A 26,730-nucleotide genomic window follows, 5' to 3' on the forward strand; every position below is an offset into this window, starting at 1 on the left:
CCCTGTTCCCAAGGAAGGCGGCCATGACGGCCACTGCTCGGTTATCCGACCTCATGCCTCCGCCCGTTGAGAGGAAGGCCTGAGAAGGTTTAGGCTGCTCAGGCTCGGAGGAAGATTCAGAGAGGCACCCCTGACGCTGCAGGAGAGCCTGTCCTATGGAGAACAGGGGCGCGAGGCTCTAAGAAGCCCAGGACGTGTGAAGGAGGCTGTGTGGTGTGCCAGGCCCGAGAAGGAGGCTGGGGTGCTCTGTGCTCAGTTGGCATGGGTCCCGGGGCTCCTGTGGCTGGCCGAGGACTCTTGGGGGAGGGTGCAGCCCCCTTCCCCAGCAGCTCTGTCTGGAGGGGACTTGGGAATGCATCTCCAGGGCAGGCTTCCAGATTCCCGGCGGCCCTCCTGAGGGGCGGGGGGCAGGGGCTTCACAACACCGCTCCTTCCTGCTCTCTTGGCCGAGCTGGGGGTGTGCAAGGGAAACCCCCAGGCACTGGTGGTAAAACCAGACAGCTGTGGGCATTTGCTCTTTAGAGCAGTTCAGCAGGTCGGAGGTGAATGGGTCTTACCGATGATATCACCCAACAGCTCATGTTCCAGAGCAGCCAGTGAAGCCCAGGGAGGAAAAGGGAGAGGACTTGTTCCCATGTTACCAGTGACAAAGGCCAAGCTTCTCTGACATTGCTTCTCGTGTCTTTGGACCTGAGTAGCCTCTGTCGTGGAAGGAAGCACGTTGGAGGTTTTGCTGTGCCTGTTAACAGCGGACATAATTTCGGGGCTGCCTACTTGAACCCACACGCAGACTCATCACCGTGTGTCCGTGAAAATGCTGGTTAGTTGTGCTGGCCTGAGAAATGGTGTGTTTCCCCAGTATATTTTGTGTGGCATTGCCCGTAATGGCATCCGGGCCCAGCAGCAGGTCTTAGCAATAGGGTGGTGTCCCATCCGCAGAGAGCGCTCCAGGCGGAGCCCGCCTGCGGAGGCCTGGGTCGCTTCTGTCTGTCTGCAGTCCCGGGCCCGCTGGGCCGAGGTCTGGCATCGCCTCCTCTGACATCGCCTCCTCCCCGACAGCAGCCCTCAGGTCCTTTGCTCAGCACGCCCACATCGAAGCCTCGGGGGCTGCCCTGCAGCTCTTCTCGGAGATCCCAGCGCCTGGAATAGCTTGCAAAGCATTGGCCCTGTGTTTCCCCAGGTTTTCAGCAGGCCAATTGCAGTGCAGGTCGGCATCCCGTTCTAGGCACAGGCTTGTCCTAATGCCTGGTTTCACCCAGATTCTGGAAATAGTTTTAAAACTTGTATTTTTTAAAAAGTGAAAACTTGCTTAACAGCTCTCAAGTTCCCTGGAATGTGCAAGGGAAAGGGTTTACAGCTGCTCTGCCTGCAGATGGCCCCTTGGCTTACTTCTGTCTCTAGAGGACATGGTAGGACTGAGGAGGGGGTCTCTGCCTGCATTGCTAATTAGCTGAGCTGCTTGCCAACAATTACTGTTGAATCTGTCCTGAAGGGCACAAAGGAAGTGCTCCCCCTGCACGGGGCAGCCATGAGGCCATGGCAGCCAGTTAGGGAAAGGGCAAGCGTTCCAGGAATTTTCCCGTGGGCTTACTTACGTGGATTTTCATAAAGTCCCAGTAGTCACTACAGCAGCTTGACCTTCGTTCTCTCTCTCTTTGCTGGGATGGTCTCCTGGAGGTGGTCTGCCTGTATACCGGGTTTCTGGGTTAAGTGAGCTCATCAGGACATCATACCAAGGCTGATGGAAAATAGGCTTGCTTGGCTTTTGGCACTTTTAATGTGTGGCCCTTTAAGGATACCAATATATACCAATGTGTACCAGTATATTAAGTATAATTTTAAGGGCATTCCAACACACATATCAGCATATACTGATACCGAAATGTAGTATATTAAGCTCGCACCACAATCGCAGGGAGCAGGTGGAAAGAACGCCAGGTGGGAAGCAGGAGAGCTTTCTCGCACCTGAGCTGTGTGTCCCGAGGCATAGTGGTGAGGTTTCTCATCTGTGAAGCCACAGGGCTGCTTCATGTGATCTCAGAGGCCCCTTCCAGTTCTAACAGTCTGTGGTCCTCCTGTCTCGATGGTAAAAACATAGATGAAGTCCCACTGGGACTAAGTGAAATGAAACTCCTATCAATTTTTTAACATTAAAAATAATGCCCAGTACAAGCGAAGGGTGAAATGCTTGTGTACAAATGAGCTCTTTTCGCCCCCTGGGCCTGCTGTCTCTGTACTTTGGGGAAAGGAAATGCTCCCCTATGACTGGGAGGGAGAGGCTGGAGCCCAGAGAAAGGCGGCCAGGGCCCCATCAGAGCCTGGTTCCTCTGCTCAGGTGAAGGGACTGGATCACGGTCCGTTTCCGGGGCCAAATGAGGTCACCCGATTCTAGCACAGTCACTGTGCTCTTCCTCCGCCTCCCCCTCACCACCTCCTCGGCTCTGGTTGATGTCATTCCGGAATAAGTTGTTTATTATGGGTCCATGGCTCTCTCGGTGTCTAACCATTAAGACAGAAAAGTTGCTCTCTCTACCGCAGGCGAAGTCAGACAGAAATGACTCGTTTGAGATGGAAAAGATACAAACCAAGAGTGGTGGCCAAAGCTGACTCAGGCGTGTGAAAGATTGTTCACGCCAGGTGTCTCTCTGCAGGAATGGAAGTGGTCAGAGCAAAGGGACCCTGGGTTTGGGCCATGCACAGAGTGTCGCTTCGCTTCCAGGGAGCTCCAGAAGAACTTTCTTGAGGTGACAACTACCACGTCTGAGCCTCACCAATTGCCCAACACTGTGGACGCACATAGGATGGCCCAGGACTATGGGGAAAACCCACCATGGGTTTTATCTCACTCAGTTCTGCCAACAGCCCCAGATGACAAAATGAAGCATTGGAGAAGTTCAGCCGCAGAGGTGGGGTTAAACTGGGATCTGGCTGACCTAGAGTCTGGTCTTAGCTACTGAAGGATGCAGTCTGCCTGAGGGGCAGGGAAGCTTCTCTCCATCAGTGCAGCCCTGACACTGTGCCACACCATTAACCTCTCTTAATTTTTCTTTGGAGAGTTCGTCTTTATTTCTTATCTTTCTCCCCACTTGGTTCTCATGTCCAGGGACTAACTAGTATATTTCATTCCCTAATAGCTGGCACAGAGCCAGAAATGCAAAACCCCCCCCACCCCTTTCCCATAGGTAGCATGTAATTTATCTGCGTTGATCAAATGGTTGGAAAAAAGAAGCTTCTGGAATGGCATGCGGCAACTGCCCTGCTCTCATCCCAGGACATGCCTCAGAGGGTAAAGAGCCACAAAACATAGCCTGTTCAGAAAAGTGGCTCTTTTGGAAAGAATAAGTACAGTTCTAGCAGGATTAGTAGTAGAATCGAGAAGCAGTGCACAGTGAGAGGCGGAAGTGGCCCTCGAGAGTGTGGAGTCAGCACCACCACTCCCCACTTGGGGCATCGCAGTCTGCAGAGAGGTGGCACTGCGCCTGGCTCAGTCCAACGCTACCCGGGGCCCCCCACTGACTCCCACGCCTGCCCTGTGTCACGTGCTCTCAACTTCTGTGCCCTTGGTAGTGACGGCAACGCCCAAGAAAAGCGTCCCACAGAGATGACTCCCGGTTGTGTTTGTAGGAGTCTCCCGCTGTGATTTTCTTTGTCACTGGAGACAGGGGTGACCTATGGGAGGAGCCCAGAGCAACGCACTTCACTGAATTTTACAACGTTTCGTCTTTTCAAGTCAGAGCGCAAATCCGTCCTGGAGAAGAGAATCGCATGAGCAGCTTTGTGCCTCTGTGTGTGTGTGTGTGTGTGTGTGTGTGTGTGTGTGTGTCTGTCTGTCTGTGGAGCTTTTGTTAAAGGTTTTTCTGTGGGTGGATTGTGTGGGGTTTTTGGTTTGTTTATCTTTGTCTTTTGTGTGTGTGTAGAGTCCTAAAAAAAAGTGAAGTTGGTTTCTTTTGACTTAATTGAGGAAGAAAGGTTTTTCTGGGAGACTATCAGTAATGTGATGTGGGTCTGTCATGCTCATTTTGCCTCTGCTGCCTTTGCCTGAATGCTCCTGGACATGGCTGTGGAACTCTCACCTGGGCAGGCTCAGTTCCTTGGGTGCACACAGAGGGAAAAGGACTCTCTTTGGTGCCCGCAGAAGAGATGTTTCTCAGCGCTCTGGGCCTTTCGGGTCAGGCCCACCTTCATCCTTGTCATTCACAGTGTCCCTCGCCGGAGCACAGCCCGCGCACACGCAGCCACGGCACAGACCTTACCGGGCCAGTTCCTCTGCCCGGAACGCCCGGGCTGGCCCCTGCACCCGTACCGGCGCTACAGAAAAACACTACCAGGGTTTGCACATCAAAGCGGAGCCATCCTTGCTCAGAGGAACCTTATCAGCAGAGCCCACAGGGGGAAGGCCTTCCTGTTGATACCACAAGGTCTATAAAGATGGTCGCTACAGTCCAAAAGGATGCATCAGGGCAAAGAAGTACACGTGGTTGGGTGATTCTCCCCCATTTCCGTCTTCAGGGACCCCCTCTCCGAACCCCAGAGCAGAATCCGTTATTCCTTACTGTGTGTTTCCAGAACTCCTTGCACAGACCCCCGAGGTGGCTCCTTTCATAGTTCATGGAAATCCATTGGTTTCCCAGGGCAGGTGCAATGCTTCGTGCCCTCCCTCTCCTTGATGGCCCGGCTCCAACACCTGCCCAGGATGCTTACAGAGTTGAATCAGGTGGATGAGAAATAACACCCATGTGCCAGATGGTGGGTCCCTGGGCCTCCCCGCACAGTTGGTGCATTTCTACATTCCCTCCACGTCCTCTGCTCGGGAGCCGGCGGTACAGGAGTGAGACATGCCCAGAGACGCTGGTGACACCGAGACCACAGTCAGCTTTGCCCTCTGGTCACTGGTTGGGAGAAAACCTCCTACCCGTAAGACTGTACTTCCTTTGTGCTCTAGTTCTAGCTGCTTGGGAAAGAGCCTTCTGCATATTGGGTTCACAAGCTCATGGAACTTAACAGATAAATTAGCTAATGATGAGTAGAGTTCTTAAATTTTTAAAAAGATTTTGTGCTTGGTACCTTCCTGTCCTGCATCCGATAGCTCTTCTCCTTTGGTATAGTTACAATAAGAATTCCCGTGTGAAGTACTGGTCTAGCCACGGATTCTAGAGAATAGCATTTGGGGCCAGCAAAGACGTCGCTGTAGCTGAGTTGTCTCAGTGCACTCCTGGAAGTCAAGAGAATAAGCCGGGGCCAGGCGCACTGAGTGGATTCAGTTTGGCCCCTAGGCTTCTTTTCCTGGGAAGTGTCTGAATGGATAGCGTTTCCTCCTGTTGGGGAGGGAGGGGTGCTCTGTGGGCCAATCACCGAAGCAGAGACTCCCTTGCCGTGGAGGTACCTGGCCTCCACCTGGACTCGCCCTCCTCCTGGGCTCCCAGAGGGACTGCCTGGAGGCGGCGATCTGCAACCGGCCCACTCCTGGCCATGCAGCGCCTCCAGCATGCCGGCTAAAGCCTTGTCTTCTCCCCGCAGCCAGCATGCCCACCAGCGAGACGGAGTCGGTGAACACAGAGAACGTAAGTGGCGGAGGCGAGAACCAAGGCGGCTGTGGGAGTCTCTGGTAAGTGTGGAGGCCGCTTGCTTTCCGACCTCCTCCTGTCTTCTTAGCGAGCACCTGTGGGGCAGGCACCCGGGGGCCATAGCCTCAGATGCACGAGGGGTGGGTGGGCTCACCCTGGACCCCTTGGTCCCTCTCCCCTCCCATCCCAGGCCCCCAGACCCCCAGCGTTTCACATGCCTCTTCCCCCCAGGGCAGCCCGTCTGCCGAGGCAGAGCCTGCCGCGGGGCGTGCCAGGTAACCCGGCAATTCCACTGTGTCCACTAGGTGCTGGTGGAAACGAAGAGGCACGGCCAAGGCTGGGCCCTCTGGGTGTCGGCGGTGGGGGTAACAGGCCTGATTCTCCTCCCGGTCTGGTGTTGGCATCGGTGCTTTGACGAAGAGCTTGTATGGCAGAGTGGCTGACACAATGTGCTGCATATTTCAGTTTTCCTTCCCTGGCGGGTTCTCCCGAACTCCTGCGTGGCGGCTGGACCATGAGAGCCTGCCCTCCTTTGCTCACGGCCCTTGTTTCTGGAGCCCTGCACCACCCTCTCCTAACAGTGGAGGGCGCCACCACATTCACCCCTGTTGGCTTCTGTCTAGAAGACGGGGCCCCCAGCGGGGACCAGCAATGTGTGATGTGCAGAGTACTGCCTGCTTTGGGGAGCCCATGCAATTTTGTTTCGTTTGCTTCCTGCTGGTATCCCTTAGGTCTTATCTCTGTAAAGTAGAGGCGGTGTTTTTAAGAGAACTTGATCTTCTTGGCAGCAATTCATAAAAATGTTGTGTTTGGGGCAGAATGCTCAGCAGTTTAAGAAGTAAATTTGCCTCTTGCTTGCTCTGCCCTCCCTACAACATGTGAACTATGCAGGGGGATGGAGTCGGCTTCCTCATTTTACAGACAAGAACACTGAGGCTCGCCAAGGCGTGCTGCTTGCCCGAACCCATGCAGTTAGTGAATAGCAGAGCGAGGACTCCTAGTCCAGTGCTCTTTTTGCTGTAGCAGCGGCACATGCTGCTGCTGAGTGGCTGAGAAGCGAGCAGGGGAGGCCCGACTGACTTCAGTCTGGGGAAGCGGGGTCAGGGGAGGAGAACCCCGGGCGTCACGGCCTCTGACAGGGCTGTGCAGGGCCGCTGGCTAAGAGGCTTCTCTTGCCTGGGCCCTGGAGGGTGTCAGCCTGGCCCGCCTGGCCCTGGCAGCACCTCGTCTCCTGCTCTGCTCTCACCCCTGCTGGCTCACTGGGGGAGCTGGGGATGCTGAGCCCAGGCTTCTGTGCATGGCTTTTCTGATCTCCCAGCTGAAATGACGGGGAGACTGTGCTCAAGCCTTCCTAACAGAAATCCTATTCTTTTTTTCTTTCTTTCAGCCAAGCCATTTCCAAATCCAAGCTCAGGTCAGTATCTTCTATTTTTTCTTCAGACTGCGTGTTGGTGTTTTACCTTCTAACTTTTCTATTATACATGGAGTTGCTCTAGACTTGGTTTTTACTCTCTGGTCTAGGACACTGATATCGAAGACCAGTCTGTCCAGTCAGTGTCCAGCACCTGCCTTGGAGAGCAGCATAGTAGGTGCTGGAGATCTTGCCCTGAAATAAACCAATGAGACGCAACACCGAACAAGTTCTTGTCACTAACCAGACCTTCATGTTCCAACCCCCACCCTGAGCCATTTCTCCAAGAGACATACTTCTTGTCACTTTTCTGCTTACAAGTCTTCTGTGAAGGGGGAGATTCAAGAGGGCTTCTGAGGTGCCAGTGACGTTCTGTTCCTTGCTCTAGATGCAAGTTACATGTTTAGTTGCTAAAAGCTCATTGAACCATATACCTATGATTTGTGTACTTTTCCATGTAAATGTTATTTTTCAATTAAAAATGACATTTTACTGCTATATACAAAAATTAACTTAAAATGGACAGAGGAATAAATGTAAAACCTAAAATTATAAACATTCTAGAAGAAAACATCCAAAGTCTTTGTGACCTTGGGTTGGGCAAAGGTTTCTTCTTGGATACAACATCCAAAACACTGGCCATGCGAGTAGATAACCTTCAGACCAGAAGAAAAAATATTTGCAAAACACTTGATATAAAGGACTAGTATCCACTATATAAAAAGAAGACTATATAAATATGATGTAATAAGAAAACATAAAAAGGGTCAACAGATTTCAACAGGCATGTCGCCAAAAAAAAAAAAAAAAAAGATGGCAAAGAAGCACATGAGATGACCATTGGTCACTAGGAAAATGCAAATCGAAATCACAGACACCACTGCACATCTATTAGACCATTTTTTAGACCTGTGGATCAAATTTTAAAATCTGACAATACCAAGTTCTGACAAGGATGCAGATCAGCAGGAATTCCCATGCATTCCTGCAAGGTGAATGGCATGGCCATTTTAAAAACTAATTGGGTTTCTTGGAAAGTTAAGCATATACGTACCGTATGACCCAGCAATTCCACTTCGAAGGTATTCATATAAAATGAAAGCATATGTCCGCGTGAGAAATTTTTATGTAAGAGTTTATAGCAGCTTTGTGTACAATTGCTGAACACCGTAAATAGCTCCAACGTCCGTCAGATGGTGAATGGGTAGACGAATTGTAGTTCATGCGTCTGATGGAATAACGCTCAGCAATAGGGAAAAAACTGCTGATAGATACAACGACACACATAAGTCTGGAAAGTATTTTTGCTAAGTGAGGAAAGCCAGTCTCAGAAAGCTCTATGTTATAGGATTCTCTTTATAGGACATTCTGGATAAAACAAAGGAATAGGGACAAAAAGCAGATCAGTAGTTGTCAGGGGCTGAGGTGAGGAGGGCGGGTTAACTATTACAAAGAGGGATGGAAATATTCTTCCTCTTAATTGTGCTGGTGGTTACAAACCGTATACCTAAATATTAATAGTTACCGTATGTCGATTGTATCTCAATAAACCCGACTTTAAAAAGAACAGTCGGAAGCCCTTCCATGACTCCCTGTTGCCAGAGGGCATAGAAATTCCCTCACTGTTTGGCCCTTGGCTTACTCTCTGGCCTGACCTTTTGATACCCTTCCCACACTCCCCACTCCGTGGCTGTACCGGACTGCTGTCCGTTTTCACCATGCTTCGTTTCTTCCCACCTGAGTCCCCTTGGCCATACAGTCTCCTCTGGGTGGAATGCCCTCCTGCCTGTCCCCTGGTGAGCTCTTACTCTTATCCAGAGCCAGCCCAAATCTCAACTTTTCAGGGAGGCCTTCCTGACTCTTACAAAGAGCATTTGCTGCTCCTGTCTCTTTGCTCCTGTACCCAGGACGCTGAGAATAACACTGAGTGGGTATTGATAATTATTTGCCCCAAGCATGCTTTTCAAGGTCAGAGGCCATGGGACGGTGCGCCTTCTTTACCTCCATAGACCCAGTGTCTGGAGCCCCGTGAGGGGCATGATGGGAAGTGCTACAGGACTTCGGGGGGTGAGACAGTGAGGCTTCTGAGATTTGGGAGACACTTAAGACTTGTCACTGCAGCATAAATGGACCCAACACTGGTCCTTTTTCAGACCACCTTGCTTGTGTGCACTGAATTACGCATCACAGGAGAAACCCAGCCTCAGGGGCAGGCTTCAGTGTCCTCGGTGGGATTTTTCTACACTGGTCATCATGTTTCCAGCCCCATTACCACTGGAAACCACAGAGCAAGAGCAAGAACAAAATACACTTTTCTTGTTCCAGGTCTTGTTGAAGAGTTGGCACAATGCTTTCTTTGCCCAGTCCTCGGGTTACAGTGTTTTCAGCATAGCAACGCAGCTGGGTCAGCCAGGGCTGCAGCTAGCACACAGCCTGGGAATTCCTCCGACTCAGGCCCCTAGAGGAAGTGCCCACCGCCTCTGTCCATGAGCACAGCCTGCACGGGGCTGACATCGCCACTCAGCTGGCCTTCTCCTGGGACCCATTTCGCCCATCCGCCCTGTGGCAGGGAACGGTTCCCACAGGGAGAACAGGCTAAGGGAGGGAATACTTACCCTAATTACAAACCGGAAATGAAAGTCAGTAGAGGACATGCTACTTGTCTGTCTGGCTCGGCTCATTTTATTTGTATGAAAACACAATTCAATATTGGCTCTTCTCCTGAAGGTATATTTTGAGCATCACTCGTTAGAAAGGGCACCTGATGACTCAGTATGAAGGCTCATGTCCTACTCGGCTTTGACAAGTCTGCCAGGCTCCAGAGAAACCTCCCGGATTAAAGAAAGGACCACAAGTTTCCCTAAAAGGAAAACTGGGTTTGGAGCACTTTGCTGCCTGATAAATTCTGTATGACGATTGAGATGCCGCAAGAGATGTGTGTGAGAAGCCAGACGGCTGTCTACACCCGTGGTGTGAACAGATCCATGTACCATATGGTGGGAATGTAAATTGCATATATGTGTGCAGTCTCAGTTTTGCATCTGCAGACGGATCTATGAATATCTAGATTTTTCTAGCTGGTTTGAGGGCTGTGCGTGGCAGATTATGGAGTCGTCTAAAGCCATAGGAAGGAAACCAATAGCACAATCAGGTCAAGATTACACATTTAAAGTTGCATTTAAAGACCAACATCATTTCTATGCCATGTGTTCTCATCTTTCCTTCCTGCACCCCCTGATCTGAATCTCCAGAGTTAAAGACAACTTGTGTCCCCATAATGTCTATCGGACAATCAGGTGCTGCGTCTGCCATTCACGGAGTCACGTGTGCTTCTCTTGCAGCCGACGCTGGCGGCGCTGGAACCGCTTCAATCGCAGAAGATGTCGGGCTGCTGTGAAGTCTGTCACGTTTTACTGGCTGGTTATCGTCCTGGTGTTTCTCAACACCCTAACCATTTCCTCTGAGCATTATGACCAGCCTGACTGGCTGACGCAGATTCAAGGTGCGAGCAGAGGCCGTGGCCTTTTTATTCTGATTCTGAATTAGGGCTTCCCGAGGCTGTCGGCTGCAGGTTAGCCTTAGCTGATCCGTATGTAATGATGCGACATTGCCGGGGGCACTAGAAGACAGAGGAACCGTCTAAACCCAGGCTGCACCTGGAGTGGTGGGGGCACAGCCCACGTGTTGTGCTGAATGAAGCCCTCTGGGGCTGGCTGACATCGGAGCGTCTCCTTGTCTTAACCCTATGACGGCCTAGGGTCAAGGAATCTGGCAGTGGAAGGGACCTCATCTTCCTTCTCCCTGTCCCCACTGGAAGCTTTATTTTCCCATATGATATTCTTGGCAAGTGGTTGTTGGCCCCCTACCTAGAAGGCCCCCACCGTGTGGGACAGGAGCTCGGCCCCAGAGACAGCCCATTCTGAGTTGGTCACTTGTGATCCATGGGGAGGCCTTATTTCTGTCCAGCTCTCCAGCCTGCTGGGTGCTGTTCTCTGTAGTTAGAGGTGAACTTGATAGACAACTTGTCTCATGGTGCCCTAAGCAAGACCAGACCGGCCTTTCTGTGACTGATTGAAACAAAAAATATAATACGCTGGTGTAAATGCAGAATCACAAGTTTTTAGGGCTAGAAAGCATCAGAGATTGTGTGGCAAACTGCTCCCCATTTTCTAGTCCATGAAACTGGGGTGCAGAGAACTCAGAGACTTCCCCAGAGTCCCACATCTAGGTGGTAGCAGAAGCAGGACTAGAACCCGGCGCACAGACCATAAACATTGGTGCCACTTGTCTGTAATGGGGGCCGTTGGGAATTGCGAAGACTGGGGCAAGACGCTGGGGCATTTCCAGGAGAGGCTGGCGGGAGGGAGGTCTGGGGAAGGAAGACCAGTCTAAGCCACGCGCATGATGGGACTCTTTGTCTTTCCAGATATCGCTAACAAAGTCCTCCTGGCTCTGTTCACCTGCGAGATGCTGGTAAAAATGTACAGCTTGGGTCTCCAGGCGTATTTCGTCTCTCTCTTTAACCGGTTTGATTGCTTCGTGGTGTGCGGTGGAATTACCGAGACCATCTTGGTGGAGCTGGAAATCATGTCTCCCCTGGGGATCTCTGTGTTTCGGTGTGTGCGCCTCTTAAGGATTTTCAAGGTGACCAGGTGAGAGTGCGTGTACCTCGCTGCAGGTGTTCTCTGGCTGGGGGGTGGCGATCAGCCGCATCCTGGCCCCGTGATGTCTGCTGTGTCCCGTGGGTGTTGCGCGCTCACACCCCCATCTTGACTTGTAGGCACTGGACTTCCCTGAGCAACTTAGTGGCCTCCTTGTTAAACTCCATGAAGTCCATCGCTTCGCTGTTGCTTCTGCTTTTTCTCTTCATCATCATCTTTTCCCTGCTTGGGATGCAGCTGTTCGGTGGCAAGTTTAATTTTGACGAAACGCAGACCAAGCGGAGCACCTTTGACAATTTCCCTCAAGCCCTTCTGACAGTATTCCAGGTGAGCCCTCGCGAGGAGGCCGTGTGAGACGCCGTCTTGTCCCTTCACCGCTCGGAAAGACAGGATGAGTCTGCTGGGATTAGTGACCTCTGCCCCAGTAATGCTCTGACAAATCTCACGCCGCTGACGTCGCTTGTTGCGCACCTGACTCCCGCCATCTAGGTGGCGTGATCTCATGTTTTCGTAAGACCCCTGGATGTGTGACAGAATAATAAACCAAAAACATCTGTTTGATTTCGTGAGGTTCCCAAGGTTTCTGGGAGACAGGCTCTAAAATCCTCTTCCTGTTCTTTGTGAATCTTCGATTGCAGGCAAGTTTTGTGATCCTGGCTCTAACGGATTTGTGCAAAGAGAGGTGAATTCTAAAGCTCTCATGCCCCAGTGTGTAGTCAGAGGAATGAGGGTGATAAAAGAGTGGGGACAGCCTTCTCCCCCTCGCTCCTCCCTCCTGCGATGTCACGGGGACAGGCAGGCTCCGAGCGGCTGAGATGGAGGGACAGTGGCAGATGTGCGGGTGGGCAGCCTCGACTGCGCCCCTGGCTTTAAGCTGAGGTATTCTAACCCCCTCTTCCTACGTTGTGAGCTGAAACCCTTCCTTAAACAGAGAGTGGCAGATACATCTTAAAGATCCATCTGCCCTTGTCGCTTTGCACATGTGATATCAGCGAGCTCCGGAGCCCTGGCCGGGAGGCGGGAAGTCCTGGTGGGAGAGACCACAGACATCAAGGTCCCCCGTTGGCTCTTTCAGTGCTCGGCTCTGTGACCTGGGAAAGTCACTGTCCTTTGTGGGGGAAAAAAAAAACAAAAAACAAAAAAACCCAAGAGACTAAAGGGAATGATCTCTAAGATTCGTTTCCACTTGGTCATTTTGAGGTGAATGGAATTCCTGTCGCTGCTATAGGCCATACTTTTTTGAAATATACTTTAATTTTTTGGACGATACTTAATTTTTAGCCACTGATTAGTTACTCTTTTTTCTGTTTTCTTTCAGAGAAACCTGTATGGTGGTGGTGGGTTTTGGTAGTCCCTGTGTCCGGCACAAAATTCAAATGTTTACAAAAGAATATAAAGTAACAAATGAGTCCCCTTCCCACCCAGCCACCAATTTCTCCTTTGGGAGCAACCACCATTGAAGAGTTCTGTGTATTCTTAGAGATGTATTTGCTCGTAGATGTAAATCAGTGAACCTACCAACCAATCTTCCTCCCAATGACTACCCTATGACAGAGATGGTAGCTCATTTTAGGCGCCATTTTCCAGCTTCTCGCCATTTCAAGCGTCCTTAAGAATCTCTCTTATTGGTCCATAAGAGTTTGCCCCCTACTTTTCAATTCTGCACAGATTCTGTGGTGTGAGTGTCCCCTAATTCACAGAACCAGTCCCTAGCCGATAAATATTTCATTGTGTCCAGCCTCGGCTCGGTGGGTGACCTTGAACACGCACCATGGACACATGTGTGAGCGTAGATGTGTAGGGTGAATCTCCCAGAAGTGGATTTGCTGTTTTGAAGGGTTTGTGTCCATTTTCGACACTGATACTCTTGCCTGGCACGCTCTTCAAACTAGCGGCAATCCATCCTCCAGGGATGGGGTGTGGACGCTGTCCGACACCTCACCGCTTTTTACCACAGTGGGTGTTCAAACTGTTTGGTAGTTGTCGGACAGGTGAAAATGGTGTCTTGTAGTTTTAATGCCTCTTTCTCTTATCAGGAGTGAACCTGAATGTCTTCTCATGCAACTAAGAGCCACTGCGTTCCTTTCCTGGGAATCGCTTAATCTTTCGAAATCATTCGCCCATACTTCTGTTGGGGTGTGAGCCATGACAGTTTTAAAGTGTCTGGTGCAGAGAGACAATACAGAAGCATATACACTTCCTCTCCCTGGAAGATAGTGTGGTTTATTTTTATTTATTCTCGTTATTTTTTAGATCGTATGTTTTTACAATGCTGTTAGGTTCATCTGATCCCTACCTCATGATAGATCGAGTTATCAGATATCATCAGTAGAGAAGATTCCATGTGAAATTTCAGGCAGTTATTAGTATCTACTCATGGGGTAGTTTGTAAATTTACATGAGATATTTGGAATTCCCCGCCTCTACAAATTCATGGGTCTAATTCTCCATTTCCAGTATAGGTTAACCGTGCGGCATAGTAGGCTGCCGTTGAAAGGGTCAAAGGCATTTACTGACACAGAGGGTCTCCAGAGTATGTTGTTAAGTGGGGGAAAAAAAAAAACAAAAGCAAATGCAGAAAATTCATGTACTGCAATGTCCTTTATGTCTAATAAGTCTGAGAAGACACCAACTACCTCTCTGCTCTGGGCGGGTATCTATGTGCTTTCGTGCGTGGAGGTTCTGGAGAGAGACGCACCAACAGCACGCTCTTGGGGGGGGGGGTTGCAGAACCGGGGTGTCATCAGAGACTAGGTAAGTCTTATATGTTGTAGTGTTGCTTTATTTCCACGTGAAGAATTAACTCCTGTGTTCATGTAATTGAAAACAGCGTTTCGAAAACTCTGCGGGGTAACTGATGGATTTGTGGAGCACAAACGGGACAGTGGAAGGCAGCCCAAACCAGATTTGGGCAGCCCCCGGGGGGCTCTGGCGGGCCGTCGGGGGCTGCAGTCCAGCTGCGTGCGGGCTGACGGCGGTTTTGGCCTCTTAGATCCTGACAGGGGAAGACTGGAACGCCGTGATGTATGACGGCATTATGGCCTACGGCGGCCCGTCCTCTTCGGGGATGATCGTCTGTATCTACTTCATCATCCTCTTCATTTGTGGTAACTGTATCCTTCAAGCTGACCAGGGGCTCTGTCGTCGCCGCCTCGTTTTGTTTCTCTGTGTCTATGTATTGTCCCTGCGGTGGTGGCGGGGGGGTGGCCATTGAGGTGGAGAGGTGAATGCCCTTACCTTGTTAGCCCAATATCTGCTCTCCTTCACTGTCGCTGGGACGCCATCGTGGGGCCAGAGTTCCAGTAGACTTTGAGGAATGTGCAAGCTGGGGGAGGGAGCATGGGACAATGTGTGGGCTGGGCCCGTTGTCACCCAGCTCAGCATCCCAGCTCCTGTACAGGTCCCAAGGGAAGGCTTAGGGCAGAGCCAAGTTATTTCCCGTGCCATGATGCTTGGGCGGTTAGGGGTACATCTGTGTCTCTTGAGACCCTTCCTAACCTGTGGGGACCCATCGTTAGTGGCTTGACGTAAGCTCCCCGGACCTTGTTTGGCTTTGCTGATCTATATATCTTTGGGGATCAAGTATCCATCGGCTAACTGCTGTGTTAGGCTGTGAGCTGACTCCTTTTATTCCTTTTCCCTGGCAAGAGGTACTCCCTCCTTCTAGACTTATGGAACTTGGGATCTCTCTTTCCCTCGATCAGACCCTTTATGACCCTGTAACTTTTGGTTGTGTCCTCTCTCTCTCTCTCACCTCCCTGACTGGCAAAGACCTGGTATATGGAACCCTCAGTGAGGGTTTGCCAAAAGAGCGGTTGTACAAACATGTGAATATGACCCCTTGGTCTTCACTTTTTTATTTTAAAGAATCCTACCTGCTTCTTCTCCTAAGAAGCCCCAGATTCCTTCAGCTGTTTTTCCCCTTAATGTTCTCTAGTTCATTACTGAATTGTCTTCTGTGCAGAAGCCCCATGCAAACTTCTAAGGACAATACATAGAAACCCCACTAGTCCCGCAGGCAGCTCGAACACCCCTCCTACCCAGCAGTGAGCTCTCCTACCCGATTTTATCCTTATAGCGCCTACTGCACGTGGGGGGCCAGCTCCTACTGGATTTGTGATGGGTGCTTCTCCATCCCCCCAGCTCAACAGTAAACTGCTTGAATCGGGAATCTTTTCTTTGTATTCACATCTCTCATGGCTTATGGTGGAGGGTCTTGCACATAGACGGCCCTTGGTAAATGCTTGTTAAAGGAGTGATCAGTGTTTTCTATTGTACTCTCCTCCACGAACCCTTCAGGCCAGAGCAATATACCAGCTTTAGGTCTGTGGAGAAGTATTCTCTGGCCACACTCATTCTGGTTACATGTTGTGTGTTTTGTTTTGGTTTTTGTAATATGTGTATCACTCCCAGAAATGCTTAAGTAGTTTATGTTCTGTCTCCCCCAACTAGAATAGATGCTACCTGAGAGTAAAGACTCTGGTCCATCATGTCCCTAGCACCCTGCACAGTCCCCAGCATGTTGGAAGTGCTTGGATCTTTTTGAATGAATTCCAGAGCACATCACTATTTAGGGGGATCTGAGTAATGCCTCTAAATACAGATGATGGGTGTCCTGTCTTGGAAATCATCTGTTAGAAACTTGCAAGATTTTCCTATGGTTTATTACTCTGGATGTGCTTTCCACTACCCAAAAGAGTTTGGTGTCATTGCAAGACTAAGGATACATTATTTCTTCATTGAGATCATTGGTAGGAATTCTCAAATGCAGTGAGTCCTGCACTAATCCCTACCTGAGCCACCGTTATCCCACATGTATCAGAGGAGTGCTCACGTTACCACGCCATCACCCAGCCCAAGACAGATTGCTTCCTTGGGCTCATTACAGCTCTGCTTAGAACATAGTCTAACATATCAAAGGCTTTTTGGAAGATTTAATACAACTCTTTCATGTTTCTATCATCTTTAAAGACTTGAATAGATCAGTCAAGCATGATATCCCCTGGAAGCTATCTCATCGTCAGCCCCTTATTAGGTTACGTTTGTGTTACCCAGCTGAGATTTCAGATTGCACAGGGCCTGGGGGACAGCGGTGTGCCTCTCTTGTCTCAGGGTTCCTGGGCTCCCCCAGTCTTGCATGCAGATGACCATGCATCAGCCAGGGAGAAGCATCGTCAGAGAAGGAGCCATCTTGACTTACTTCCCTCTGCTCCCTGTGCTTCTCAAAAAATGTATTTAACTGCTGGTGAATAAGGAACAGGCATCTTCCAGGAGATCTGGGAACCTTGATCAGAATTATTTATTTTTTTTCTAGCCAAGGAAACCACACATGCAACATTATAGTAAGAGCCAGAAACCTCATAGCGTGTGCAGTCACCTCACTTTTTAGGATTTGAAAAAATAAAATTCAACTACAGTAGTCAAAGATATAGCTAGAGTGGGGCTATTCAGAAGAACAGTTGGGCACCATCTGGCAATACATCAGTGTTTGTGCAGTGAATGAATGAATGAGTATCCGCAGACTCGAAAGACCATTTCAGATGAGAAAGACTCAGACTGCCTTGTGCAATCATCATCTTGAGTAATGTGTAACCTTTAAAAGGGTCAATTTGGGAAAGCACGCCCTGGATATATATGTTACGGGTATATGTGTGTTTTAAAAGAAAGAAAGCAATGCACAAAGCAAAATGCAAAGTGCATAACAACACCATGTCCCTGTAATAGACTGTTTCCTGCAGTGTGTATGATAGCTGGAGACACCTCGGGGTACAGGGACTCACGTGTTTGTGTAAGCACACACGTACACATGCTATGAAAGGAAATGTTGAAGCTTGTAGGTTTTCGCGGATCTTAATTCTGCTTCTTTCCTGACTGTCCTCTCCAGGTTTCTAAGGTTTTTGTTTTTGCTTGTTTGCTTTTGTTTTTTAAGCAGTCTCTGGTCTTACCAAGTGAATACAGCACTAGGGGACAGTCACCTGTTACCAGCCTTCCAGAGCACAGAGGGGTGTGACATTGCCATTGTCGACCACAAGTAGTTACATTTAGAAATTGTGTTGTTTCCTTAAAATGTTCAAACCAGATATCCTGCTGAATGTCTTCTTGGCCATCGCTGTAGACAATCTGGCTGACGCGGAAAGTTTGAATACCGCCCAGAAAGAGGAAGCTGAAGAGAAGGAGAGGAAAAAGATTGCCAGGTAACCCCCTTTTCACCCGAGGATGGGATCAGGGGCAGAACCCAGGCCCTGGGCTCTCCTTCCCTCGGAGCCGAGAGTAGGAGTCACATGGTCCCGTGCTTAAAGAATCCCTATGGTTAATTTCGGTGTCATAAAATAAGCAGTGCGTTCGATGCTGATGAGCTTTTGCATGGGAATTGTAATGAGATGATCCGTGTAATGAACCCAGTGCACCAAGGTGAACGGGAAGCTCTGACTGTGGGTTGTGCTATGTTCTCGCTGTTAGAGTGGTTTCCAATTAAATTCTGTCCTTCATCAGGCCACCGTTGATTCCGAATCAGGATTAGCATGTTTATACATCGTAATATGGCTATTTGGTTTCTCGTGTTCTTTTCTCTGTAGAAAAGAGAGCCTGGAGAATAAAAGGAACACGAAACCAGAAGTCAACCAGATAGCCAACAGCGACAATAAGGTATATGTCTGCTAACACTTCTCCCCTTTTTGTTTCAAAATGAGTCTGTTGATATTGTCATAAATGTGCCATTTACAGCATGAAAAGTATCCTGTGTGATATTTTGGTGTGAGAATGTGGCACACCGTTATAAACGCTGGCTTCCCATGGGGACTTCTGGGTGAATTTAGGCTGCTAGATAACCAGCATGATAAGTATTTGACTTGGGCGGACCGCTTATTTTTTCTTTATTGGAATTGTGTCCTCAGAGCTGACCTGTTAGTATCTTCTCAGTGGGGGTTAAAATGGAGGATTGTTAATAGATGTCTCCCTCCAGAAGGAATCTTGGGATCAGGCATCTAGGTGCTCAGGGCTATACTGTCAAATTTCATCCCACTCGTAAGACGTCTGGATTTTTCATTCGTTTGTTCCTTAAGTCAGTAAATGCTTACTGAGTGGTTACTGTGTGTCAGATGCTGGAGCTCAGCAATGGAGACCAGCGAGGTCCCAGCGTGCCTGGAGCTCGCGTCCTAGCAGGGAGACAGCAATCTGCCGTGCGCTTACTATAGTGTGTGGGACAGTGTTGGGTAGTGGGGGGCGTGGATGGTGCTGGCTAACCATCGCTGGGTAGGGATTATGCCCGTTTTCTCCTCATCTGCCCTCAGAGCTATGTCTGAAGCAGAATCATCACTGGGGACCCCTGTCCTTATGCACGCACGCGCTCACGTGCTCTGTGCGTTTGGAGAGGGCTGCTCTCTGTGCTGAATGGCAGGGCTGAGTCTTCACTGGGCTCCTCCACAGTGTGCTGAAGTCGGGGTCTCCCCTCCTCCCAAGACCTCTCTGTCATCCTAGGTTACAATTGATGACTATCGAGAAGAGGATGAAGACAAGGACCCCTACCCTCCTTGTGATGTGCCAGGTATGGTGGCAGAGGCCGGTGACAGGCTCTCAGTTCCTGGGGGATGTGGCTTTGCTACCACGCAGTGATCAGGGGCTCAGTCTGTGGCCGGCCAGCCCAGCTGGGGTGATGGTGGGTAGTGCGGAGCAATTAGCCCTGCTTTTATTCTTGGTCACCCAGGGAGCTTACATAACCCAAATGCCTGGTGGTGGGGAGAGAAAGTGTGAGGGGATCCAGGCAAGCCCCCCTTCTGCTGGGAAATCTCTCTAGGAGGCGACCAGCCAGTTCTTCTGTTATTACTGCTCACCTGACCCTTTCACATTTGCTGGTGCTTTTATTGGCTAATGTAGCAGGGACTGTGGGGGAGGGAGCGGGGGGGGTGATCCCATGTGGCTTGAAGTCTCACACAGTTTTTCAGGCTGAAGCTGAGCAAAGCTACTGGGGAAATAGCTGGGAGCTGGGGGTATATCCGTGAGAATCCCACCACCGAATACCTTCTATCCATGCTCAGATCTGGAACTGCTGGGAATCTCCTTCCCAGAATCACACACACTCACAGACGGGCACACTTCTCGGCCCCCCACACACTCAGTCCGTATTTGGAAGGGTTTTAATTAATGTAAGCTGATAGATGTGAAACTTTACTCTCCATGTGAAATTGCAAACAATAATCCAAACCCGAATGCAATTGTTATTTCATGCTTATAAAAAAGGTGTCTCATTTAAAGTAGGGGAAGAGGAAGAGGAGGAGGAAGAGGACGAACCTGAGGTTCCTGCTGGCCCCCGTCCTCGCAGAATCTCAGAGTTGAACATGAAGGAGAAAATCGCCCCTATTCCTGAAGGGAGTGCGTTCTTCATTCTGAGCAAGACCAACCCGTAAATACCCAGTTTCTAACTCCATTGCTGCTGTGTCTCACCTGTCACCCTACGGATTGCTTGAGGGGTGCTGGAGAAGGGGTGAAGGAGGGTGGTCCCATCCCCTGTCTGGGCCTCTGCCTTGGAGTCCCTGGGTCCTCTCTGACTCCTCTCTTGCTCCAGCCTTGCCTTTGCCCTTTGTCTCTTCCTGGCTGTCCTGTTCCTGGGTGGAGGTGCTGTTAGGAGGATGACCAGCCCCTGGGACAAGTGCCATTCCAGAATCTCCTCCCCCTTAGCCCCTGTACTGGTCAGAGCCCACGGCTCGGGTGTCCACGGGTTATCACCTGTGAAGTGTTTTCTATCCAGAGGACCCCTTCTTCATTAGTGGGTCTTTCTGTTGAGGTGCTTTGGGGATGAGAATTTTGTGGCCAAGTTGCACACAACATCTTCATCCTGAGATGCAGTTTAGTTAATCACTATGCCCTATTGAGTTTTATGGCAATAAAGTGATACGGCTCAATGATATTTTATAGGTGGTAGCTTTTCAATTCAGCTCTATGATATCCTGCTTAAAATAGCCATTCTCCTGTTAAAATGATAAGGTGCTCGAGCACGGTACTTACAAGTACTGCAAGAGGATGACATTTATTTACTAGCTGGTTTCTGGGTTTTAACTCATCTGAGACAGATGGCATACCAGGGGGAATGAGTGGCTCCTGGAAAGGTTTCTAGAATTACAGAAGCAGTTCTTGGCTGTCAGAGAAGAACTCTATGGAATTCACAGGCCCCAGGGAGACACAGGTGGGAAGCAAGTCCGCTGTCCTTGGTAACTTGAGGATTTGTGATGGTAGTTTTTATAACTCATCACTGTTGAGAGTTTGGGTATCTCTATTTTTTAAAAAAGATTTTATTAACTTAGAGAGAGAGAGAGAGAGCACGAGCAGGGGGAAGGTCAAAGGGAGAAGTAGACTTCCCACTGAGCAGGGATCCTGACTTGGAGCTTGGTCCCAGGATCCTGAGATCATGACCTGAACAGAAGGCAGACGCTTGACTGCCTGAGCCACGCAAGCACCCCTGGGTGTCTCTTTTAAAAAAGTTATTCGATATTACTGAAGCCTACAGCTCACTGGGTCTATATATATTGAAGGAATGGATCGATTCCCCCCCAAAGCTGTGAACACGCCTGCAGTCACTGCCTTGGAACATGCTCCCCAGACGCACCTGCTAACAGCTTCCAAGCCTCCCGGGGCACATCCCGGCATGAAGCAGCCCCCAGAGGGAGGTTTTCCACTTTTGAAAGTGGAAAAAGGAAAATATTTCAAGGGAAAACTATACATGTCTTCTACAGGCTACAACTAAAATCTTTAAATTCTAAAGCCAAATGTTGAGGTTAAGGGTAGTGTGGCACTAACTAGCCCGTGGACGGCAGGGACGGCAGGGCTCTAGAGACTCATCACAGCGTGCGTAAGATCCCTGTACGCTTCCTGCGTCATGCAGCTTCCACTCCACTTTCTCAGGTGTGCTTGTGGGCCAGCTCCAAAGTTTAAAAACAAAAACAAAAGGGGCGCCTGGGTGGCTCAGCCGGTTAAGCTTCTGCCTTGGGCTCAGGTCATGATCCCAGGGTCCTGGGATCCAGCCCTACACCAGCGGGGAGCCGGCTTCTCCCTCTGCCTGCCGCTCCCCCGTTTGTGCTCTCTCTGTGCAAATGAATAAATAAAATCTTTAAAACAACAACAAAGCACCAGTGAGCTTTGTTCTCCACATGCCAGCATGTTTTACCAAGCCCGTCTACTAGTCATTTTCATACAGCCAGGCTGCAGTATAAGACTTTAGTTTTTATTTGTAATCTAAGTATGGTTGGCATACAACATCATATTGGCCTCAGGCACACAGCATAGTGATTTGACACGTCTGTACGTTACACAGTGCTCACCGCGATAACGTTACTACAATATTACTGATGATACTCCGCATGCTCGACTCTTCGTCCCCATGATGTGTTTTTTCTCTGACTGGAAGTTTGTACGTCTGGATCCCCTTCACCCATTGCTCTCATTCTTGTGAGCTGTTGCAATGAGCTCTGAGCTCAGATTCCTTCCTAAGGCAGGGATAGGAAGCCACTGGGCTTCATGTCATAGCAGGAAACCGTCAGCCATCCGGCTGGATTGGAAATCTCCCTCAATCCTTCCTAGCTGCATCACCTTAAGAAATTTCAAATGTGTAAGCCTCAGTTTCTCCACTTGTAGCAGGATGATAGTCCCCGCTTTTAAGGACTTGACGAATGATGTCTCTGGGGAGCCCCCATGCAGAGCCGTGGCACTGTTGGCCCTTGGGGTCTGCCTCCTGCGACTTTCCAGGGGCTCACAGTCTGGTGGCATGGGTTGGCCGGGTGGGGGCACGGGCAGCACAGCGGTCCTCTGCCTGACCTGTCACTGCAGGGTAGCCCCAGCATGCAGAAGGCACTGGCCCCGCCTAGGGCTGTGTTCATGCAGCGGCTTTCCCCACAGGATCCGCGTGGGCTGCCACAAGCTCATCAACCACCACATCTTCACCAACCTCATCCTCGTCTTCATCATGCTGAGTAGCGCCGCCCTTGCCGCCGAGGACCCCATCCGCAGCCACTCCTTCCGGAACACTGTAAGCCACGGAGCAGGGACAGGGGGCGGGTCTTTGGCTAGGGTGAGCACTGGTCTCCCTGGCAGGGGCTGTCACTCAGACGGGGCTAAAGGCTAGAGGAGGTTGTTCACCCTGAGGCATCTGGTATTTCGGGACATGTGTGCCGGGGGCTTTGTCTTATCAGGACAAACCTGTTTTGAATCCTGTCCACTACACTTCATTTTAAATACTCTGCAGTAACTTCTAGTGCATTCAGGAGCCCTGCTTCTCCTACTCCTTGTTTCTTGCTGCCAACATTTTGGTCCCTCTTTCCCCCTCCCTGGTCCAATTCACATCCACACTTATCTTGAGATTTCTGCCCAGCTGGAAGCATCCAGCAGGAGAGAAAGTAGAAATGGAACCAGGTATGTCACGTGCCCAGAAGCTCATATTTCGGGTTGGTGGGAAGACGTCTAGCCAACGTGGGCTGAAATTCATGGAGCTGCTTGGACTCATCACCGGGGGAAACACAAGTTAGGGGGGCGATGGTGTGTGGAAGCCCGTGGTGCAGCAGAGAGGAAGAACTGTGTTTTGGTGGGGCCAGGAGGTGGTTTTACAAAGAAAACAAGTCGACGGTTAAGTTTTCTGTTATCAATTTCGTACTTTAGGGAGAGCACCCTTCCACGGCCTCTGTGCTGCTCAGAACCCAGTACCTGAAATAGTTCTTGCCTGAGCTGGCCCATCTTTCCCACTCAGCTCATGCAGCACTGGGAACACTCCAGAGCTTCAGAAGAGCGGTAGTCCGTCGATGGCCCTGGCCTTGATACCGTAGCACACTTTCGGGTGGTTATCAGGAAACCCAGGAGAGGGAGGCCCGCAGGTGTGTGAGGCCATCGGCATTGCTGCCTTGTCTGGTTAGTACCTCCCTGTGGTCACTGGATTTTGAGAGATGTGGGGATTAAGACAGATCACCGGATCAGCGTCCCAGGATTTTGGTTGTGACCATCAAGCCCTGTGCTGTATCTTTTCATTTCCAGGGCTGTCGGTGTGCAGCCTAGCAACCCCAATCTATCAGACTGATAAAGCGTGGCCACTCTGATGTGCAGATATTCAAAGAACTTCCCTCCTAAGGCACATGTTGGTGTCGATGCGAAGACGAAGGCCCTGCACCTGTCCGCATCTGCACTCACAGATCAGGACTTGTGTTAGAGATGCTGGGACTGTCTCTGTATCTCAGTGTTCAAATGGAACGAAGACCCCAGTGTCCTTGAGCCCCACCACAGAAATGAAGCACAAGGGGAGGAAGCTATTTGGAAAAAAATACCATTACTGACAGACGAGGTCAGGAGCTAGTCTAGAACACAGACTGACAAGGAGTTAATTTACATGGGGCCTTGTGTTCTTATTTTTTATTGTAATTACTTCTCCGTGAGTTTAGTTCCCCTCCCTTTTCCCAAAAATGCTGTTGTTCTTTTTAGACAGATGTACATACGGGTACGTGTATTGCTTGTAAAATACTACCGTGTTTATTGTGGTAAGAATGCTTAGCATGAGATCTACTCTCCTGATAAGTGTATGAACCAGCATTCTTAACGGTAGTATGCTGTAGAGCAGGTCTCCAGAACTTACTCATCTCGCACGACCGAAACTTTACACCCGTTGAACGTCTCCCCATTTCTCCCTCCCCCAGCCCGTGGCAGCCTCCGCTCTCCTCTCTGTCTGAGGGTTTGAGTACTTTAGATGGCCCCGTGTAAGTGGACTCATGCAGTGCTTTTGTTCTTGTTGTTGTTTTACCCTTAGCTGAGTTACTGTGAAAGAGGGGTGAATGAGGGAAGAACAACTCGAATCTAGGAGCTTTGACCTCCGACACCAAGTTGGATGGCTGGTGTGTGGGCAGTGGTGTCTGCCTTGGCTGCATGGGTGCTTTCAACATGAACAGTCCTGCTGTGACCTAGGATGGAGGAGGGGGCAGGGGCTTGCAGTGTGCTGGAAACACAAATATACAAAAGGTTTCCAGCAAAATCTATAAATCTCAAAACAGAAATGGTTGGGGCAATGAATACCCTCTGGAGAACTTGAGCTGAAGATAGTTGGCCTTTGCAGGAGGGGCCCTGCCCTTACTGTGGTGAAACAATCAAGGACTCCCTGGGCTGGGTCCCGGACTCGAGTCCCGGGACCCGGGGCTCTCGACTAGCATTCCACAGACCTCACTCCTTGCCCAGCCATGCCGTGCCTGGCTGTGTGGCTTAAGCGGCTGCCGCCCGACCCTTCCCCCACACCCTGAAGGGAGTTGATCTGGGGGAGGGGGTTCTCCAGGGTCCCTTCAGCTCTGATCTCTTCAGTGGTTTGAAGCTGTAGGGCACGGCTGTGAAGAAGAGCAGCAGCCAAGATGGCCTCTGCAAGTGGCAGAGTCTCGGCTGCCATCTTTGTGGCTGAGGGTCCCCTGTGAGTAGCCTCAGTTGAGCAGTCAGACTCTTGCCACTGCCCCCCCACCCCACTCACCTGTCCACCCTCATGGCTCTGAGAAGAAGCAGGGACCCCAGAAGGGTTCTCTGAGCAGCACGCAGTTGGAGAATAGATGGTATTTTTCAGGAAATCTGATAAAGTAGGCTGGACTGACCATTCAAAGGCCAGCTCAGTCTGTTCTTTGCCTGGGCCCAGCTAAGTAAAAACCAAACAAAACCCCAGTGCCGGGACAGAATGGTGTTAGATATGGAGCAGAGGCCATAGAGAGAGTTTTACTCTCCAAGTTTCTTATAAAAGTACAAGTTGACTTGTAAAGTCAGACTCTTCCCTGAGGACTTACACAGCCCTGCCCTTCAGTGAAGGAAGGGCATTGACTCCCTGATGACATGGGCTGGACTTGGAAGGGGCACGTAGAAGCTTCTGGCCCCACTGGATGCCACTTACACCTTTGTTTACGTTTCCCCACCAGTCCGAAGCTCAGCTAGATGACAACCTATTCCATTCAGCCAGAAAGGTAGTTAAAAATCCAACATAGTGTATAACACTCCAGTTTATCTGGTGTCCCCAATCTGTCAGTGTAGGGCTCTGATGAGCAAATGTTGTATTCATAAAGCACTTGTAGAAATGAGCCTCTGTCCGTCCATGACACAAGACAGGGAGGGGTGTCCGCATGAGTGGTTAAAGGAGGTGAGTGTCCCCACATGCTCTTTGTTGGTCACAAAGATGAGCCGTAACGGCTTGGGGGTGGGGGGCGCACCTGCCCCCCAGCGCGGCAGGCCTGTCTCGGGAGAACGGGTGTCTGGCTGCATGTGGGGGTTCTGCCCGTGGGCACACAGCTGTCAGTTTGTCCAGATGCCTGTTTCTCACTTCGCACATGTTGTACCTTGCAGATACTGGGTTACTTTGACTATGCTTTCACAGCCATCTTTACTGTTGAAATCCTGTTAAAGGTAATGGCGTTTTCATTGATCCTCACCTATTCTAAAGCACCCGTAGCAATAATAGTTGCACTTCTCTGTTTACCTTCCAGATGCTAGGTTATGCAGATTATGTCTTCACTGGTACTTTTGCATTTGAGATCATTTTAAAGGTAACAGGTCCCACAGCCGTGTGTCTAAGGGGCCTGCTCCTGTGGGACACACGGCAAAGAAGCGTGAAGTGCTTTTGACTATTTTTATTTTTTGCCTTCTGTGATCAAGCTACACTTTTTTTTTTTTTTAACCAAAGGATTTTTTTTTTCCCTGTAACCATTCAACTTGTTTTTGCTGTTTCTTTTTAACCTTTAAATGCATGTAGGAGCTACTTTACCTTCATAATAGTGACTGGAAATGATTTTGCTCCTTTTTAAATATATCCTCTGAAATTTGTCGTCTGATAACAGATACATCACTCTGTGTGAGCCTTCTTCCACCTTTCCTGACCTCAAAGTCAGAGGAGAAGCATTTATCCTACGAAGGGAATGTATCTCTTTTCATTTCTTTGACTGAATTGTTTTCAGTGGCCCGGAATAGTAACACACTATTTTCTTGCAATGGGATTTGCAAGATAACCCGGGTCTATTTGTGTTAAGATATTTTATATCTGTTTTAATGGATGGGCTTACATTTATGCAAACAAAAGGAGCACCCTTGGGACGGGGCGCCCTAAATGTACGGC

The 26,730-nt window shown here is 49.9% G+C and overlaps 1 protein-coding gene across 2 annotated transcripts in view; it reads left to right on the top strand.

The window, feature by feature from the left end:
- The window catches only part of CACNA1D (calcium voltage-gated channel subunit alpha1 D), a 291,334-nt gene that overhangs the window by 197,181 nt on the left and 67,423 nt on the right, over window positions 1-26,730 (top strand). The window contains exons 10-22 of one of the 2 annotated variants that reach the window (XM_057311797.1): window positions 5,518-5,605; window positions 5,870-5,929; window positions 6,952-6,978; window positions 10,317-10,477; window positions 11,402-11,627; window positions 11,756-11,963; window positions 14,629-14,749; window positions 17,716-17,830; window positions 18,212-18,281; window positions 19,113-19,179; window positions 19,887-20,034; window positions 22,521-22,650; window positions 25,965-26,024. In XM_057311797.1, the coding sequence (XP_057167780.1) occupies window positions 5,518-5,605; window positions 5,870-5,929; window positions 6,952-6,978; window positions 10,317-10,477; window positions 11,402-11,627; window positions 11,756-11,963; window positions 14,629-14,749; window positions 17,716-17,830; window positions 18,212-18,281; window positions 19,113-19,179; window positions 19,887-20,034; window positions 22,521-22,650; window positions 25,965-26,024 (1,481 nt within the window). The remainder of the gene's footprint in view (window positions 1-5,517; window positions 5,606-5,869; window positions 5,930-6,951; window positions 6,979-10,316; window positions 10,478-11,401; window positions 11,628-11,755; window positions 11,964-14,628; window positions 14,750-17,715; window positions 17,831-18,211; window positions 18,282-19,112; window positions 19,180-19,886; window positions 20,035-22,520; window positions 22,651-25,964; window positions 26,025-26,730) is intronic. The other variant, XM_057311796.1, reaches the window with a different exon arrangement.

Source organism: Ursus arctos, unplaced genomic scaffold, assembly GCF_023065955.2.
Source record: "Ursus arctos isolate Adak ecotype North America unplaced genomic scaffold, UrsArc2.0 scaffold_14, whole genome shotgun sequence".
In the NCBI taxonomy this organism is placed as follows: Eukaryota; Metazoa; Chordata; class Mammalia; order Carnivora; family Ursidae; genus Ursus; species Ursus arctos.